This window comes from Typha latifolia, chromosome 7 (assembly GCF_019914945.1).
Source record: "Typha latifolia isolate L0001 chromosome 7, TyphaL0001v2, whole genome shotgun sequence".
Taxonomy (NCBI): domain Eukaryota; kingdom Viridiplantae; phylum Streptophyta; class Magnoliopsida; order Poales; family Typhaceae; genus Typha; species Typha latifolia.
The window spans coordinates 3,473,908-3,491,056 of NC_133092.1; the positions used below are offsets into that span (position 1 = coordinate 3,473,908).

Consider the following 17,149-nt stretch of genomic DNA (forward strand, 5'->3'; position numbering starts at 1 on the left):
CTAATTTTACTGCTCTAGACGTCGGAAAATTAGTGAAGAGTTGCATTTCCACAATGTCTCAGTTTAATGAAAAAGACAAAGACAGTCTGTTATATAGATCTCGTTTATTTTTGAGAAAATTTCCGCCATCTTCCAGGTGGTCTAATGTGGATTGGGGATTAGGAATTCGTTTTGAATCTATTGGCGATATATACTCTACAGTACAGGAGTCAATGTGTAAAAAAAATAAAAAAATGCTGTGTTGCATGTGCAAATAAGCAATAGTTTAATAAGGTTTAGAAAAAATAAATCTAATGCCAAAAAAAGAAGGAGAAAATCTTATGCAAACATTTGTGTGGTGAATAAGATACGATTAAACCCACTCCTACTTAGCTAACAATAACCATACAACGATATTACCCAACATTTTACAGCCGAATCTTAACCGTAGTCATTATACTTGTATCTGTGATTTGCTATAGAACGTGACGAGGTGAATCAGAATAAGACCTCACTTATTCACTATGCTCGTTGAATAAATAACATACGCCGGAATTGACCTCCTCGAACCAAATAGCATGTGGAGGGCAAAACGAAAAACTCAATCCGATAGACAAAATTTGACATCAGCGTGAAGAAAATCGATCAAATCTGAATTGCCCAACTCTGTGATATCTGATATCTGAAATTTTTGTTTGGCCATTTTGGGCTTCTCATGATCAAGGAATCCTCTCTGCTCGAGAGCGGGAAGCGTTGCAACGATCGACCCATTTGCGTTTTTAACATTGTGTATGGATTTCGAGGTGGTGGCAAGAGCTATTCGCCATTGTGGGCGAACACTGGCTGTTGCTCGAGGCAAATCGATTCATTCCCACCTGATCAAGCTTGGAATTTGGGCGGCAACTTATGTTGCAAACAATTTACTTGTCATGTACAATGATTTCGGATGCTATGTCGACGCACAAAGAGTGTTCGATGAAATGCCCCAGAGAAATGTGGCTTCTTGGACTGCTTCCATTACAGCGCATGTTCGTGCAGATAATCCTTGTGAGGCACTAGGAGTCTTTTTGCAAATGTTGGATTATGGTTTGGAGAAACCTAATAGGTACACTTTTTCTGTGGTGCTAAAAGCCTGTGCATTGGCTCAGAATCTTGAATTCGGTAGGTGGATCTACAGGCATATGTCGGGATTGCAGCTGCAGTGCGATACTGTCTTGATGAATGCAGTTCTTGATATGTACATCAAATGTGGGAGCTTGTTGGAAGCTCGGAGAATTTTCGACAGGTTATTTATGGCTAACACAACTTCATGGAATACGATGATTGGTGGATATTGTGGAGGGGATGACATGAATGAGGCAGAGAAGCTGTTCCATTGTGTTCCTGAGCCTGATGCTGTCTCTTATAACACTATCATTGCTGGGTTTTCACAATTAGAGAGTCCAAAGGCATTGGAATTTGTCTCTATGATGCATAAGAAGGGTGTTATGCTTGATACTTTCACTTTTCCTTGTGCATTGAAGGTCTGTGGGAGTCTTGGTTTTGAGCAAATGGGAAAGAAAATTCATTGCTACGTTATAAAATGTGGGTCTGAGATGAGCTGTTTTACTGGGTCATCTCTTATTGATATGTATGCAAACTGTGGCCAGATTACTGATTCCATGGATTTGTATGATCAGTATTTAAGTTGCAAAGAAGTTTTTCTTGACAAATTGCCACTAATGAATTCAATGCTTTCTGGATTTGCTTTCAACAGGTATGATCGACATGCGCTTGATCTGGTGTCAGTGATCCACTGTTCAGGGATCATGTTTGATGCCTATACTCTTTCAAGTGCTTTAAAGGTCTGTATCAACTTGCAGAACAGGAGAGCTGGGCTCCAAGTCCATTCTCTAATAGTAAAGAATGGATATGATTCAGATCATGTTGTTGGAAGCATTCTTGTAGATCTTTATGCTAGGTGTGGGAATTTACAAGATGCATTTAGTATGTTCCAGGTTCTGACGAACAAGGATGAAATTGCATGGACTGGACTTATCGCTGCCTGTGTTCAACAAGGGTCGAACCAGTTAGCATTTTCTCTATTCAGAGATATGACAAAAGTTGGAGTAGACCATTATGCAGTCTCCAACATCCTTAAGGCTTGCTCTGCCCTAGCATGGTCTCAAGGTGGTGTACAAGTTCATGCTTACACCACAAAGACAGGTTTGGGATCTGATACCATTGTTGTTGCTTCTCTGGTGGACATGTACTCAAAAAGTGGGCATATTGAGGATGGTCTCCAAGTATTTGAATCAGTACCTGAAAAAGATACTATTTGTTGTACAGCAATGATTGCAGGATGTGGGTACAATGGAAAATCAATAGAAGCAATTGAGCATTTCCAGGAGATGCTGAAATCAGGGGTGAAACCCAATGAGATCACTTTTCTCGGCGTTCTTTCTGCCTGTAGACATGGTGGTTTGGTCATGGAAGCATGCAGAATTTTTAAGAACATGGAAGATAAGCATGGTATAAGACCATGTTTAGAGCATTACTGTTGTATGGTAGATATTCTTACCCGAGCTGGAAAAGTCGAAGAGGCTAAGCAGCTGATTTCTGACATGCCTTACGAACCTGATGGCACCATAAGGAACTCCTTGATCAGGGCTTCTTCCATCAATCAAGATATTGACCTTGGAAAACTGTACTCAGTAGTCCTCATTCCAACATGTACCCATGACATGTCGGGATATGTTACCCTTTCTAATATTTGTGCTAGCCTGGGTATGTGGGACGTCTCAGCTAATCTTAGGGAGGTTATAAGAAGAGCAGGTATGAAGGAAGCAGGGAAGAGCTGGGTTGCAGTAAGAGTTTGAAGCCATCTTGCTTTGCTTGTTATATGATGGAATCTGGGTGGCACTGGAATTTTGTGAATAAGGAATGCAGCTAAATTAGGGTGCTTCCTGACTCGCTCATCAAGTCCTGTACTTCTAAATTCTAATATAAACCAGTAGCTCCATGTTAAGTAGTAGTACACCATTATTGAGTTGAACTAGTAGAGTGGAGGCTGAAAAGCAAGAACCGTGTGCGATCAAACAGAATACTCCACTCTTCAGGTACAATGTAGGCCTAAAGATTTCCATCACTCTAATCTTTATCCAGGGCTTGAATTTACATCTCTGTCCATAATCTCTCTATTGTCTTGCTGAAGGACTGGTACAGTACAGTAGTCACGATGCTCATGTGTTTTAGCCAATAAACTTTGTCTAAAAAACTTAGGCCTCATTTACAATTATTCATCCTGCATCTCTTATTTGAGATTCTGCATAGACTTAGTGCTGGAAAACTTAGTTTCTACGTGTAATTATTCATCTTCATGGGCACATCTTGCTTTCTGTATGTGTCATAATAGAATAATTACAATAATGAGATAACAGAACGAGTGATCATCCATACAGCTTGTGCGACCCAAGAATGTTGGATCTCCAATAACATGCTATATTCTATTTAATATACCATCATGATATATAGAGTAATTCATCAAGTTTCTCAAGAATGTTTTTTTAACCCTGCAATGGTTGGATCATTGCTGCTGCCATGATATTCTTGCTCTCTCTTTTTATAACAAAGATCTTAATTCATGTGTAATATTAATCTTCACTAGTTTATGCAATAAATATTCTTGCTTTCTGTAGGTATGATGCTACATAAATAACAATACAAGTATACAATGTCGTCTAAACAAATATTCTAAGCCAACAATGTAACCCGAGGGCATCATCTCTAGAACTTGTTTAGCCATGAATGTAACTGGATCCGTCTTCTGATTAGAGGATCTCCTCAATGACTCAAAATAAAAGCGAGCATACTTCTCGGCACCAGAATTCAGAACCGATGGCAGTTGGATCTCTTTCAGATGTTGAATCCAAGATGTGATCCGAGAGTCTGATGGTCATCATGCTTAAGTTAAATTGTAACCATGCCTAGTAATTCTGCATGCACGTCGAGTGATATTACACTAATTAACATTTTGAAACAGGATGTGCTCCACATTGCTTCCGCTGAACTCAAAAGCATGCGACGTGAAGTCTTCGTTCACCAAAGTTTGCTTTTGAAGTCAGGATTCACTAAATGGTGCATGCTGGTAATTCAGGCAGTATGAGTTATTTCATTAATTATTTTTTCGAATTAATCTTTCACATTTATGAAGGAAATCTGTATCTACTTTCTCAATTGATGAAAATAATATCATGTTTACAGATTGATTTCAATAATATTTACAGATTCAGTTGTTTCATGAAGACTTTAATATGCCATGTCATCGGATACTGCAACCTCCTTTCGTTTTCATAATGCTATAAGTATGAAAGTACCTTGTGAATAGCACTAATTTTGCATAAATAGGCCTCTCCTTAAAGGACACAAACAATTTGATACTATGATTATAATCACTATAAGAGCAAGAACTTGGAAGAATGTTTCCTTCTAGCTTACAAGATTGCTTTCTTAAAGAAGATACAATTGGTGTATAACCTATTCTTGACTACCAGAGACCCGGAATTACAAGCCTATCAATTATCCTGTACAATCCTTTCTATTTTTTCTTTAACACAAAATATACATTTCATGACGTATTTTGCGAGCTGATGATATTTCCACTTCGACGTACCTTCTCAGTCTTGGTCTTCTCAGACTTAATTTGATCAGCAGCTTTCTCAGGGATCTGTGCAGTGCCAGCTTCACTGCTCTCATAGGGTAATATGACAACGGGTGCAGCGTGAACAGAAGCCCACCGCTCCTTTAAGAAGCTGATGAATTTTATGACCATATTTCTCCGAAATTCTAGCTCACCCGTAAAAAGATCGAGGAGGACATAGGCAAGGATATATTTGAATGGTACCACAAGGAGAACTGATGCCACACCCAGAAGCACAACTGCAATCTGAGTAGTAATCTGCAATTGGAAGAACAAAGAGAAAAACAAGTACTATGCTAAGAGGTTCTCTTGAGCAATCCTTGAAACAGATGTAAGTATTCAGAGTAAAAATTTGAGCAGAACCAAAAGGCTTCAAGGCACTCCATCCTCCAGGCAAAAAATAAAAAAAAAAAAGGAAGAAGGAAAGAAGAGAGCAAATTCAAACTCTCATGACCAATTCTGGCAACAACTCGTTTGACAACATTTATCCCAAGTGGTGGAGACACCCTCTCACTGAGGCTGGGAGTTTGGAAAACCAAGCAACCAGCAATGAAACTGGGGTGGTTCCACATTTCTCTTCTCCACAGGGAAAGAGCTGGATTAAAGGAAGGACATGATGACCCACCGATTAAAGGATGTGGCCATAGATAAAGCTGAATAATTGAAGAGGTTCATGTAGCCGAACCTCACTGATAGGAATCAAAGGATTTAGAATTAACGCTATTTCATTATTGTTTGCCTTTCTGCATGACGGATTCATTGATAAATAAACACCAGCTGGTTTAGCCTAAAATTCCCTGTACATTGATACCTTTCCCTATATGGAATCACCTCAAATATATTACAATAATTTCTGCAGTTCCCATATGACTTGGATGTATTTGGTTTCAGAGATTTTCTGTAAAATCTTAAGATGCCTACTTGGTAACAAACATAAGTCATGTTAAATAGATGAAGTATTAAGATATATGACAACATAATGACATACCTCAGGTTGACCTGATAAAATGATTGTGCGGATCTTAAGTAGTGAAACATTCAAATGCTGGAGATAATTTTCCATGTCAGCCATGGCCTCCTTAAGAGCTATGATCTTCTGGATTGTGTTTGAAGGAGGTTGATCGCGTATCATCACTCTCCCAAAGGATCTTCCTAATCGGCCTTGTTCTTTAAGCCCTTTTAGTAAGAGCATTGTAGTGGCAATGATTACCAGAGTCATTGGGAAGACATATGAAAGAAGATTCCTGAGATGGAAAATCACAAAAATTTTGCGAAACACCTCATATACTTATTTCAAAGAAAACAATATGAAATATCATAACAAATGGGCTAATGTTATAAGTGTTCGTAAAAGAATGAATATTAGGGTGATTTGTTGAGTACTCCTATCAATAGATATTAGAATGTTATTTGGGTGGGATCATATTACAAGACTATAAGTATTATATATATATAGCCAATACAAAATCCAAATAGGCAAATAGGATCAGATATATAGATAAAGGCTTGTGCACTTCTTTGATGCAAGCATCCAGAATCCCAGATATAATGCAAAGCAGCAACATCTACTATTTAATCCAATTGTTTAAAGATGCTCATCAGAATTAATTTTTGGGGAAACTTGAAAGAAGCTAGCCATTATAACAATTTAAATTTTTCTGCATTTCATTTCAACTTTTGGACATACACTATGCCTGCAGCTGGACAGCATCTAAATTGTCATGTCTAGAAGTGGCTCTATGACATCTTTATCAATCTTAGAAATTTCTTAAGCATACATATGTCTTAGTTTACCATACCAGACCTCAGTTATAAACAAAGAAGATTTATTAGATTAGAAATTCACTACCTGAGTTATGACCCAGTATGAACATTAGATCCCTAGAGAATAACAAGAAGCAATTTGCTTGCACCAATTGTCAGAAACAGAAAAAAATAAAATAAAATAATAATAAATAAATAAATAAATTAGGGGTTGAGAGAGGAGGGTGCACGTGCTCTGCACGTGCAGCTCCTCCCCTCTCCCTCTCCGGCACGCGACGAGGCGCAACAGATCGGCCGAATCCAAATCTGTTTCAAATTTGGATCTTTGCCCTATAAATAAAAACCCTAATTCTCTCTCTCTCCTCAACCCCCCAAACCTCATTTTCCCTTTTCTTCTTCTTCTCCTCCTTCATTTTCTTTCTTTTCTCACCGTCGGAATCGCGACGTGGGTTCGGCCCGTCAGAGCATCGCCGGAGGAAACTGAGACCACCACACTACTCTCTGGTGAGCCCTCTCTCATCCCTCTAGTTTAATTTCAGTTTAATAAAGTAAATTAGAAATACTTAATTTGGGGATTTCGGCTTCGTCGGTAACTCTCGCCGGCCGGCAGCTTCGAGCTGCTGCTACTCGTGCTTGAGAGCTCCAAGTCATTGGCCTCGCGCATGGTTGCCTTCTGGAAGAGCCCTCGTGGCTCCAGTCATCGTCGGCTTCGGAGTCGGCCGTCGATGGTGGGTTCTCCTCCACCTCGTGAGGACGAGAGAGAGAGAGAGAGAGAGAGAGAGAGAGAGAGAGAGAGGAGAGGTTGAGGGTGCTCGTGAACCGCCGCCGGCGGTCACCCTCCCCCCTCGATTCTCCTCTTCTCGCGTCGGTCGCGAGAAAGGAGAGAAGGGTTGGTTAGGCTCAAGTTCAACCCGAGCCAACCCTTTTTTTTTCGTTTAAGTTCGGGTTCGGGTCGGGTTTGGATTTCGGATCCACAGACCCGACCCGAATCGGTTATTTTGGATGGGCTGCGGGTTGGCCCGTAACCCAATCCATTATTTTGGCTGGGCCTTGGCTTAGCCTAATTAGCTTCATTTTTGGAATGGGCCGGGTCAGCAGTAGCCCAGCCCAATCCAAATGGGTAAATTAAACCTATTTTAGTTCTTTTTAGTTTTTTTTAAATTTAAAAAAATATTGATATTACTCAAATTAAATTTTTTATTATTATATATTATTAAAGGTGGTGATTTTTAGTACGTGAGCTAGAGATTTGAGATTTCGGTTGTCTTGCCTAGACTTAGGTGAGTGGGTTCACTCACATATTTATTTTATTATATTTCGTATCTTTGTCAGACCATGTAAATTTTCTGTGTGCAAATTATTTATTTCACCCTTACGTGTAAAAATTTAATTGTTGCAATTTCTGTGTGCAAATCTATCTATTTCATCCGTACGTGTGAAAATTTAATTGTTATATTTTCTATGTGCATTTAATTATTATACTCAGTGCATCACCATACTTCGTGCAAATATTGAAATTTGTTAAAAAACATGAGATTAGTATTGGTACGACTTAGAGAACAGTCTTAGTATAAATCGCTTGCGATTTTTCGTTATGACTCAAGTCTATCTGAAAAGTCTAGGGAAAGTCATAAATTAGATCACTGCGATGACTTTCTTAGGTGACTCTGGCGGAGTTAGAGAATAGTCCTAAGATGAATGAAAAAATTTCCTAGGTGACTCTAATTTCTCTCAACGGTTAGAGGAAAAGACAGAGTGTGTTGATCACAGGGTGATACCATCTGATGACCATAATCGGATCAGTTATGAAGAAAAGTCCCGAGCGTCATCTCGAAGTGACTTTTAGTTGATGTGGATCCACAGGGTTTAGACTCATTGAGACATGACAGTATAAATATTAAAAAGATGTTAATATGTTGAAAGCGTGCAAGGTTACAAGTTGTGACTCTCTCTATTGTTATCTTTGTTATTATTTAGAGAGCATGCCTATTGCATACTGTTATGGATATTGTTGCTCTTAGTTTAATTTATTCAGCATTAATATGATTTAAAATTTATTTAGTTTTCGAGTGGATTCCACTCACTAAGCTATAATTGTTGGCTCATGGATTCTATTTTTTTGTATTTATTTATCTATTTCAGGTAATAGTCAGCGGGGCAACTGAACGAGATGTACCCGGACTCTACCTCCACTTAGGATTCACCTATTTACTTTTCCGCTCTGTTAGATATTATGCTATAGAATAAAAATTTTATTTATTTAGTTTAGAGACAATAAAACAGTAACATTGTTTTATGTTTATTGCAATTGGTTTTAAATTTAATAAAGCATAATTTTATTTTATTTATTTATTTATTTTGTCATCGTATACGTAGAAAGTATTGATAAGACTTCGTGTATCTTAAGTATATTAAGATGCATGGCCGGTCATGATTCCTATTTCGGATCATGACACCAATAGTGTAATATAATAGCATAAAATGTTAGTTTCTCTTACAACAGGTTCTGTCAAAAATCTCTCATGGTAGAATAACAGATGGGTGCAGATAGTTCAAGGGGCAGATTGTATGCTTTCATTCTTCAGGGGTGTAATGCAATACAATGGCATAGATGTAGAAGTGAAAATGTAATTATTTTAGCCTTTTAAATGTAAATGTCCAACTGAACAAATGACTGTTCATATGAATTATAGCTTATGCAAAAAACACTAGTCATAGAATACAATGCTTTCTCTTGTAAACCAGAGTAGCAGCAAGGTGCCTCTATCAGTTTCAGTTACACTACAATACACTTCAGATGAGAGAAGGAGACACAGGAGGAGAGCAGGAGAGAACCAATAGCCAAGAGGAAAAGGGAAAGCAAAAGGTCAATCCCATATCAACAAGATCATAAAGCCATAGAAAATCAAAATAACTAGAAGGCTTAAAATAGCAGGAAAGGAGTTAGCAAGAGATAACCTATGTAAAGATAAAGCTGTTCTCACAACAATTAGTCAAGAAATAGCACCAAATTGAATTATACATTTTAATTGGATAAAAGGATATGTTTTTCATTCATTCAAAAGTGGCATTAACTGCTGCATGTGGACTATGAAATAGGAGCATTCTTTATGAGAGGATCCCCAGGGAAATTGAGGAGCATTATCTACCAAAAGTTACAGCTTATAACTTGCAAATTCCACAATTTAGCAGCTAACTTATATAGTGTGACATACTGAATAAAAGAAGCAAATATACTGCTTACCTAAATATAAGAGTATAAGTAAATACAAGGAAGCATATAGTTGAACGCGGTTCTTCCCAGCGTCTAAGTTTGTCAAATTTTTGAGCAATGACCACAAAGGGAAGCATAAGCTCCTGAATGCAGAACAAGGAAAAAAAGTTAAATTGGAAAAGACCTGAGACACGAGATCTTGAACTCTCAAATTTTCAGCATCAAGAAAGTTTCACTTATGGATAGCTAATACTTCAAATCTTGGTATGATGAAGAACAATATTGGCAGAAATAATATTTGTGGAACACCGCTAATTTATAGACATTCACAGAACACTTGTGTTTCCATTAAATAATTAAGCACTACTCGATAAGTTGACAACACATACTGGCCCTTTTAGATGCATTACCTCTTAAAGATTCTGGACTAAACCCTGCTACAACATGATTTCTGGAGCATCAAAATAATTTGTATATTACAATAGAATACTAAGAGAGAGAAATGTGAAAGGTATGCACCTTGAAAAGGTCGATATTGCTTGGTATCCCTTCAATTGTAGCAGCATTAATTGTGGCTTGAGTCTTTTCAACTATTTGACTCTTCTCTTTGCAGGTCAATGTTGCTCTTTCTACAAGATTCCTGTCAGCTACAACTAAAGATCTGGACAATACAATTCCATGTCTAACTAAGGAATTCTTCCAGAATGTAAGTGAAGAGTTCGACGCCCAATTAGGAGATGTCATCCACTTGCGCAAGTAAACACTGCCATCTATGTCAAACACATGAGCATTACCACTAGAGAGGTCTTCAGAAGGTATGACCCATTGAGTTGGTTGATGATTTTTTTGTTTAGGCTTAGTAATCAAAGGCCCACCCCAGAAGTTCACTGCTAAGGTCTGAAGAACAATATCACCATAAGGTACATTTCGCAAGTATGAGAACTGCACTAGTTTAGCTGGATCCTCATACAATTTCCGAATGAACTGAAGAGACTGTAGCCTTGCAATACTGTTTGCTGCACTTTTGATTGCTCTTTCCCTTCCTTTATGGGCACCATATACTTGATGAATTGTTGGATCATCATCATGTGGTCCAAATTCATGAATGAATTTGTACAATGAAATAATTTCACTAATAAAAGCATGCCATACATCTCGTCTCATCTCACCACCAAAATCAACAAATTCTAACACCCACACTTCTGACCTGCTGAAAATCCAATAGTCAGCTTCATGATAGCCTGACAAGAATAAATAACTGTTTACTCCAAAAACCACATATATAACATAAGGTAGCATCACTACTGAACATGAAACAGCCACCTTCAGTTTACTTGTGATATTAGGAACCTTGTTGTATGAAACAGTACAAGAGTGAGAGTTAGACAGAAGCGCAAGTGAGAACAAAAAGTTATACAGAAGCACACTTACTTTAAACCAGAGGAAACAGAGACAGCAGAGTCAAAAAGCTTGGATCCAAATGGTCCAACTTTTGCTTTCTCAATTCGTGAAGTTTGATGCATGAGATCTAGTCTAACAGTTTTCTTAGTACCTGTCAGTCCAATGGCCTGCCAATATCAATGCAACGAGGGAGGAACAGTTGGGCCAACATCACTGGAATTTAATTAATCAAAACACTACTGGGTAGTAATAAAATGTAATTAAGCATATTTATGATTTATCATATAATTGTAATAAAAATGTTAATGTAAAACAAATTAAACAACTTTGATGGGGGCACATGATGAAGCAACAAAGTGGGAGTGATACTCAAGCTGCATTTAGAAAAATTTCCAGTTCTGAAAAAAAAGTTGGAGTAATTCACAAGAATATTTTCTCTAAGAAACCAGGAGATTAAGAAGCACAGACACAGATACATGACACGGATACGACACGATACGGACACGGGGATATGACAAATCTTAAAAAACAGGACACGATACGTTTATGACACGGAAAAATAAATAAATAAAAGCATCATATATATTATCAATATGTTTAAAGAAATATTTTTCTAAACTTATAGTATAAATACACAAGCATGTATAAATTATTCATGAGAGAAAAACAAAACGTATAAATTATTCATGAGAGAAAAACAAAACGTATACAATACTACAAAGCCAAAAATGATAATGCTAATACGTGATAATACAATTCTATATTATAAGAATAAATAACTAACTACCTGAGAATAAATAACTAACTACCATTACTTAACTACAGTGGATGGCATAGGCAAATCTGTGATTTTACAATAATTTGCATTAATATTAATTTTCTTGTATGTACTAACTTGTGATTGTTGCATTATATATTTCTATAGCATATGCAAGAATTTTCTAAAATTGATAATTTATGTTATCAACTTTTATAGTATATAATAAATCTTATGTCTAAAAAGTTTTCCAAGGGTGTCTAAAAGTGTCTAAGCAGTGTCTGATTTTATTCTATAATTTTTTAAATATGGGATATGTTGTAGAAGTATCTGACACGTGTCCAATGAGTGTCTGACGAGTGTCGGTGTCCGACGAGTGTCGGACACGGACACAGCATGCTATTTGATGTGTCCGTGTTTCATAGCCAGGAGATAATTTATACTCTTGATCAAAAGGTATATTTTTGCAAAGAATGAAAAAATGGTATCATCACTCAACCTAACAAATTTAGTTGTTCTTACAGAGGTCTACAACAAGGAAGAAAATGTTGGCAGCTACATCAATCGAGAACCATGCAAAATGCAAATATGCATTGTATTCGTTTCTTCCACAAAGGGGAGCACTACTCAGGTTATCCAACATTGAAGCCAACTTCTCAAAAATAAAAATAAAAAACATTGAAGCTTAGATTTTAAGCTCATCCATCAGCCAGATATAGCAAAAACTAAAAATAAAAAATAAAAAAAAAACAAAAAAAAACAATCTTTATCCTTAGATGTGCACTGCATGGTGGCAGTAGTATATTCAATTAATTTGGGTCTTCTTATGTTGTTCCCTGGGACTTATGAACTACAACATAAATGAACTTTTAAAGAATTTTGAAATTTGATCAGCGCAAAGATATTTAAGAGATATTTGCAAACAGTTGAAAGAGGAAAGAAAAACAAAAGTTTTGCAGGATGTCCCTAGAGCAGTTGTAAGACTGACGCGATCAATTCTTGATAAACAAAGCTCCATATATCACTTAGGAGGTATGGTACCCGACTAAGCTGAAACATAACCAGAGTGATGCTTAATTTTATGAATATTGTTTTCCACAAGTCATCCTACGTATCATATTTTATGCCTTCCTATTCAGTTAAGCATAGACTCTAGAGATACTCATGGTTATGTACTTATATCACTTAAGAGGTATGGTATCTGAATAAGCCCAACCATAACCAGAGTAGCACTTAATCTTATGAATATTGTTTTCCGCAAATCATCCTACATATTGTCTTCATGCCTTCCTATTCAGTTAAGTGTAGAGATACTCATGGTTCTGTTCCATACTTCCATGATAAAGGTCCCATGTTAAATAAAATTGCAAAATAAGTTCTACTTTGGATGTAGCATCTCATAGTTACAAGATGCAAAACGTCACACTTCGTTTTGTATGCCATTTATTGGACAGTAAATTTTGAAACTCAAAATGATACCAACTAACAACTGCAAATTGATCCTAGAAGAAGATTAGCAATCCTTTACTTATTGTTCTCAATGATATTAAGGTATCTTTCATACTAGATCCTAGAAGAAGAAAAACAAGATCTTGATCCTTACATAGCCTTTGTCCTAAGGAGAGCATAAAAAATATTAGGTGTTAAATATGCACCATTGCATATTAACACATTTAGAACATAAATTCTTTGCCTAGATATACAGCATTCCAGATTCTACCATACCTGATAATTTCTTAGAAGCTCTAAAAAAATTCACCATCAATTTGCACTAGTTTCATTCTCAAGGAATTGTCCTGTTAAAGAATGGATATTAACAATAACTCCTCTGCTTACGTCAAAGATCCCATTATTTGTATCTCATCTTTGATATAATTTCCCTTCTCATGTCAAATGCTCCCATCATTAGTCTCTCCAAAATTGCAACGCTCTTGCATCAATAACTGCACAATTGTGTTGCTAACTAACTGAAACAAAACACTGAAGCAGTACGCAAAATACCTTTGTCCTAGCAATACCAGACTACATATTCTAATGAATAATGATATACCATACAGACAGAAAAAGTTGCAGGAATTATTTCTAAATATAATATCTATAGTAGCATCAGTTCTGCAAATACAAATTTTTACTTAGCAGAAGGTATAGGCAAAAGATCTTATAGAAATAGGTTATAAAGGCTCAACATCAAAATAGCATCCTTAAGTGCAGAGAGCTAATATGAGAACGATCCTAACATTTTGTAATCTCAATTGAACTAATCCAAAATTTTCTTAAGCAGGGCATTATTAGTCATCTATCAGCATGTAAATTCTCTCTCTGTCTGTATAAATAATTAGAATGAAACAACTGCACAAATTCACAGCATGTAGCCTTTTAGATTGTGTCTAGCATTAGGACATTCGTGTCTCACCATCTTGTAATAATGTAAATATCTTCCTTTAAAAGCAGGTTAGTCTTTTCAGAACAATCTAAAATTAAAAAATATATATATGAAAGAAACAAAATATGAAAATAATACTTTATAAGATCAGAATGTTTACATGTAAAATGTGAATAAAAGAAGCATGCCTAATTGTATCCATCGAAGAGTCTGTACCTCAAAATACAGTGCTTTATCTGTTAAAGTTAGATTTCCAGGCCATGCAATGTTATTCTCCCATTTTAGGACAGGACGCTTTCTGCTGGAACCTATGCACAAAAGTTGCTCGTCAGACAACAGAACATCCCCAGGTTCATAGGTGTCTCTCCCTTGATGCACCCTGTATCATAGGAACAAAGTCCAAATGTTGATTGAAGAAAGTATCACAGAAGATTTGCAGACCAAGACTGAAAACATTCACTTATCTAAAAAAAAATAAGTTTATGTACGCATAGAGATCAGTTCCAGATGTTGAATGATAGAGGCAAGCTTACTTGAAAAGTTCAGCGAGGTATGTTGTCCATAGATTTATGGAGATCCCTTCTTCATCTCCAACAAGAGCCTTGAAAAGATGATGGGCCGTTGCTACGTCAGCAACACCTGCAACAGCAGGAGCAATTCGAACAAAAGCCTCCTCTCTGACTAGTCTCCCCTATGAAAGGAAAATGATGAGAGTGCATCTTTAACATTGTATAGTAGGTGGCAGCTGAAACCATGCCAAAAAGATATTTGACAAGAGATACCTGTAAAGAGTAATCTAATGAAGATTGTGAATCACCATCTTTGCTATAAGGGTTTTCCCAAGCAAGCATAGTTATAAAGATAAGCCTCTGGAATGCAAGCTCCTGTGAAATGTATAACCTTATATAAGATTTAGAACTAATTAATATGGCGAAATTATGAAGTAATATTAATGTTCAGCTTAACCACAGAAGCAATTGAGAATATCAGATCAACATACAATCACAATGACTAACTAACTTTAAGATATATTTGATTCTATCAAAAGTCTTCAGGGGCTTCGTCCTGTTTTCAGGATAAGGATTGGGGCTGATATGGATCGATTTTTTCTGATCTCTAAAAGTATGTGTGAAATATTTTGCTTTTGTAATATACAAATGATTAAGTTCAAGAAGCATGTTGGGAAATTGTTCTTCAGCAAACATGATGTTGTCACTGGTGCATGTTTACCTCACAGTTATTTGTCACCGCACTAAAAACACCCCCTCCCTCTCCCAATACCCGTGCAAATATAAAAGAAAAGGATTTACATTATCTTTAGACAAATCAATTCCCATAATAAATTGCATTAAATCAGCATGATAGTAAAAGAAAACACGTTATATCGACTTAATTTGAGAGAAATGAAAGAAGCACAGAAAGTTTGTTTCGCAAATTTAACGAGAATCCTTTTCAGACAAAGAGCATAACCCTTCCAAACCCGAAAGAATACATCATAGCTAGCATACCTTCAAGCTAGGATGCAACTCCGAGCTATTCCTCGACAAGTACCTAAAACAGCAATACTCGACCAAACTCCGCGCGTCATTCAGCAAGTGCTCAGGAGCGAGCGCTTTGAATATCTTTTGCATCTTTCTCCCGGTCAATCCATTCAACCTACAGGTAAAACCTTTTACATCCGACACAAGCCCGACAAAGTGCCCAAACGAGAAAAAAAATCTATAACACCCAAAAATCGCATCATATTGCTTCTAAATTATTCCCCTCTACCTCCCAAACTGCTCGATGGAGATAACGGCTGCAAATGAGAGACATCCATTTGGCGTCTTGCGCTCCACGGTCAACTCCGAGGCCACGAAGACCTCTTCTTGAACTACTGTAGACTCCAAATCCCTATCCAATCCAGGTCTTTTACCCTGAGTGGGCTTCACGAGCGGCGCCGCCGCCTCCGCGAGCAGCGTGCGTGCCTTGAGAAACCATGAACTAAGCTTTTCTTGAACGGCATCTACCAGAAGAAGAATGCCCTAGTCAGAAAAGACGAAAAGGAGACGCCTTTATGAATCTTCAGAGGAAAAGAGCACCTGGGTCGATGTCGGTTGGCTTCCAATTGGCGCGGAGAGAGTGGAGGAGGAGAGCGGGAGAACGGCTGTGGCGGCGGCGCTTCGGTGGGATACCGGGGGAGAAGCGGACTCGAGGGAACGGGAGAGAAGGTGTGGAAGAGGTGGAGGGAGGGGATTGGATTAGAAACATTCTCTTGCCTAGGCTTCAACGATGGGAGGTGAGTTCTCCCATTAGTATTGTTTCTGGATTTGCTTTGGGCTTGGACGATGAGAGAGAGAGAGAGAGAGAGAGAGAGAGAGAGAGAGAGGACAGATACTTTAACCGAATAGCCGTCGGTCGGTCGGAACCGGTCAGTTTCGGATCGGGGTGGATTTGAGACTGACCCAATAAGTATATCGGGCTCGTCTGACCTTTATAATAAACTACTTTATCGGTCAAATCTTGGGCTATAAAGTGGATGCTTTCAGAATAGTTTAGTCTTTAAATACACTCCAATCTCCTAGAGGAGGAGTTATTTTCATTTGCTTCATCATTCTGGAGACGTAGAAACAAGTTCTTCTTCGAGGGAGAGGAACCATGCCCTCCTCCGAGTACTTTGCATGACGGACACTATTTTCGAGAGTATCAAAGTGCATCTAGCGGATGAAGTACACCGGTCTCCAACCTCAGTCAATTTCTCCTCTCTTTCGAACAATCCAGTCTCCTGCAACCGTGATGCATGGTCGGATGCAGCTTCCTTGAGCACTGTCGGAATGCTTTACACGGGGAGGCGATAGCACTTTTTCTTAGTAATCAAAGAAGCCGTAAAAGGATCAGAATTTTCAGTGACTGCCAGAATTTGGTCACAGCTATCAACATCTCCTCTCTTGATAAAGTGGACTGGATCATAACTCCTATGTTATCTGAATGTCA

At 37.6% G+C, this 17,149-nt stretch overlaps 2 protein-coding genes across 4 annotated transcripts; one reads left to right on the forward strand and one right to left on the reverse strand.

The window, feature by feature from the left end:
• Window positions 1-502: 502 nt before the first annotated feature.
• LOC140792274 (pentatricopeptide repeat-containing protein At4g08210) lies at window positions 503-8,765 on the forward strand. Of its 2 annotated transcripts, XR_012109724.1 has the most exons (3): window positions 503-3,077; window positions 4,001-4,105; window positions 8,564-8,765. XR_012109724.1 is itself a non-coding variant. In XM_073143160.1 (2 exons), the coding sequence occupies exons 1-2, from the start codon at window positions 771-773 to the stop codon at window positions 2,835-2,837; spliced, it is 1,941 nt and encodes a 646-aa protein (XP_072999261.1). In that variant the 5' UTR covers window positions 503-770; the 3' UTR covers window positions 2,838-3,988. The 2 variants fall into 2 exon arrangements, 1 of the variants encoding a protein (XP_072999261.1); XM_073143160.1 differs by lacking the exons at window positions 4,001-4,105; window positions 8,564-8,765 and having other exon boundaries at window positions 503-1,609; window positions 1,736-3,988.
• On the reverse strand, window positions 4,391-16,590 carry LOC140792273 (uncharacterized). Of its 2 annotated transcripts, none has more exons than XM_073143158.1 (11): window positions 16,258-16,590; window positions 15,947-16,181; window positions 15,685-15,832; window positions 14,959-15,060; window positions 14,710-14,867; window positions 14,393-14,555; window positions 11,067-11,203; window positions 10,155-10,845; window positions 9,666-9,778; window positions 5,646-5,901; window positions 4,391-4,915 (listed from the first exon to the last, which is right to left on the reverse strand). In XM_073143158.1, exons 1-11 carry the CDS (start codon window positions 16,424-16,426, stop codon window positions 4,586-4,588), a joined length of 2,502 nt encoding a protein of 833 aa, XP_072999259.1. In that variant the 5' UTR covers window positions 16,427-16,590; the 3' UTR covers window positions 4,391-4,585. The 2 variants fall into 2 exon arrangements, with proteins under 2 accessions (XP_072999259.1, XP_072999260.1); XM_073143159.1 differs by having other exon boundaries at window positions 10,155-10,842; window positions 16,258-16,589.
• Window positions 16,591-17,149: the final 559 nt, after the last annotated feature.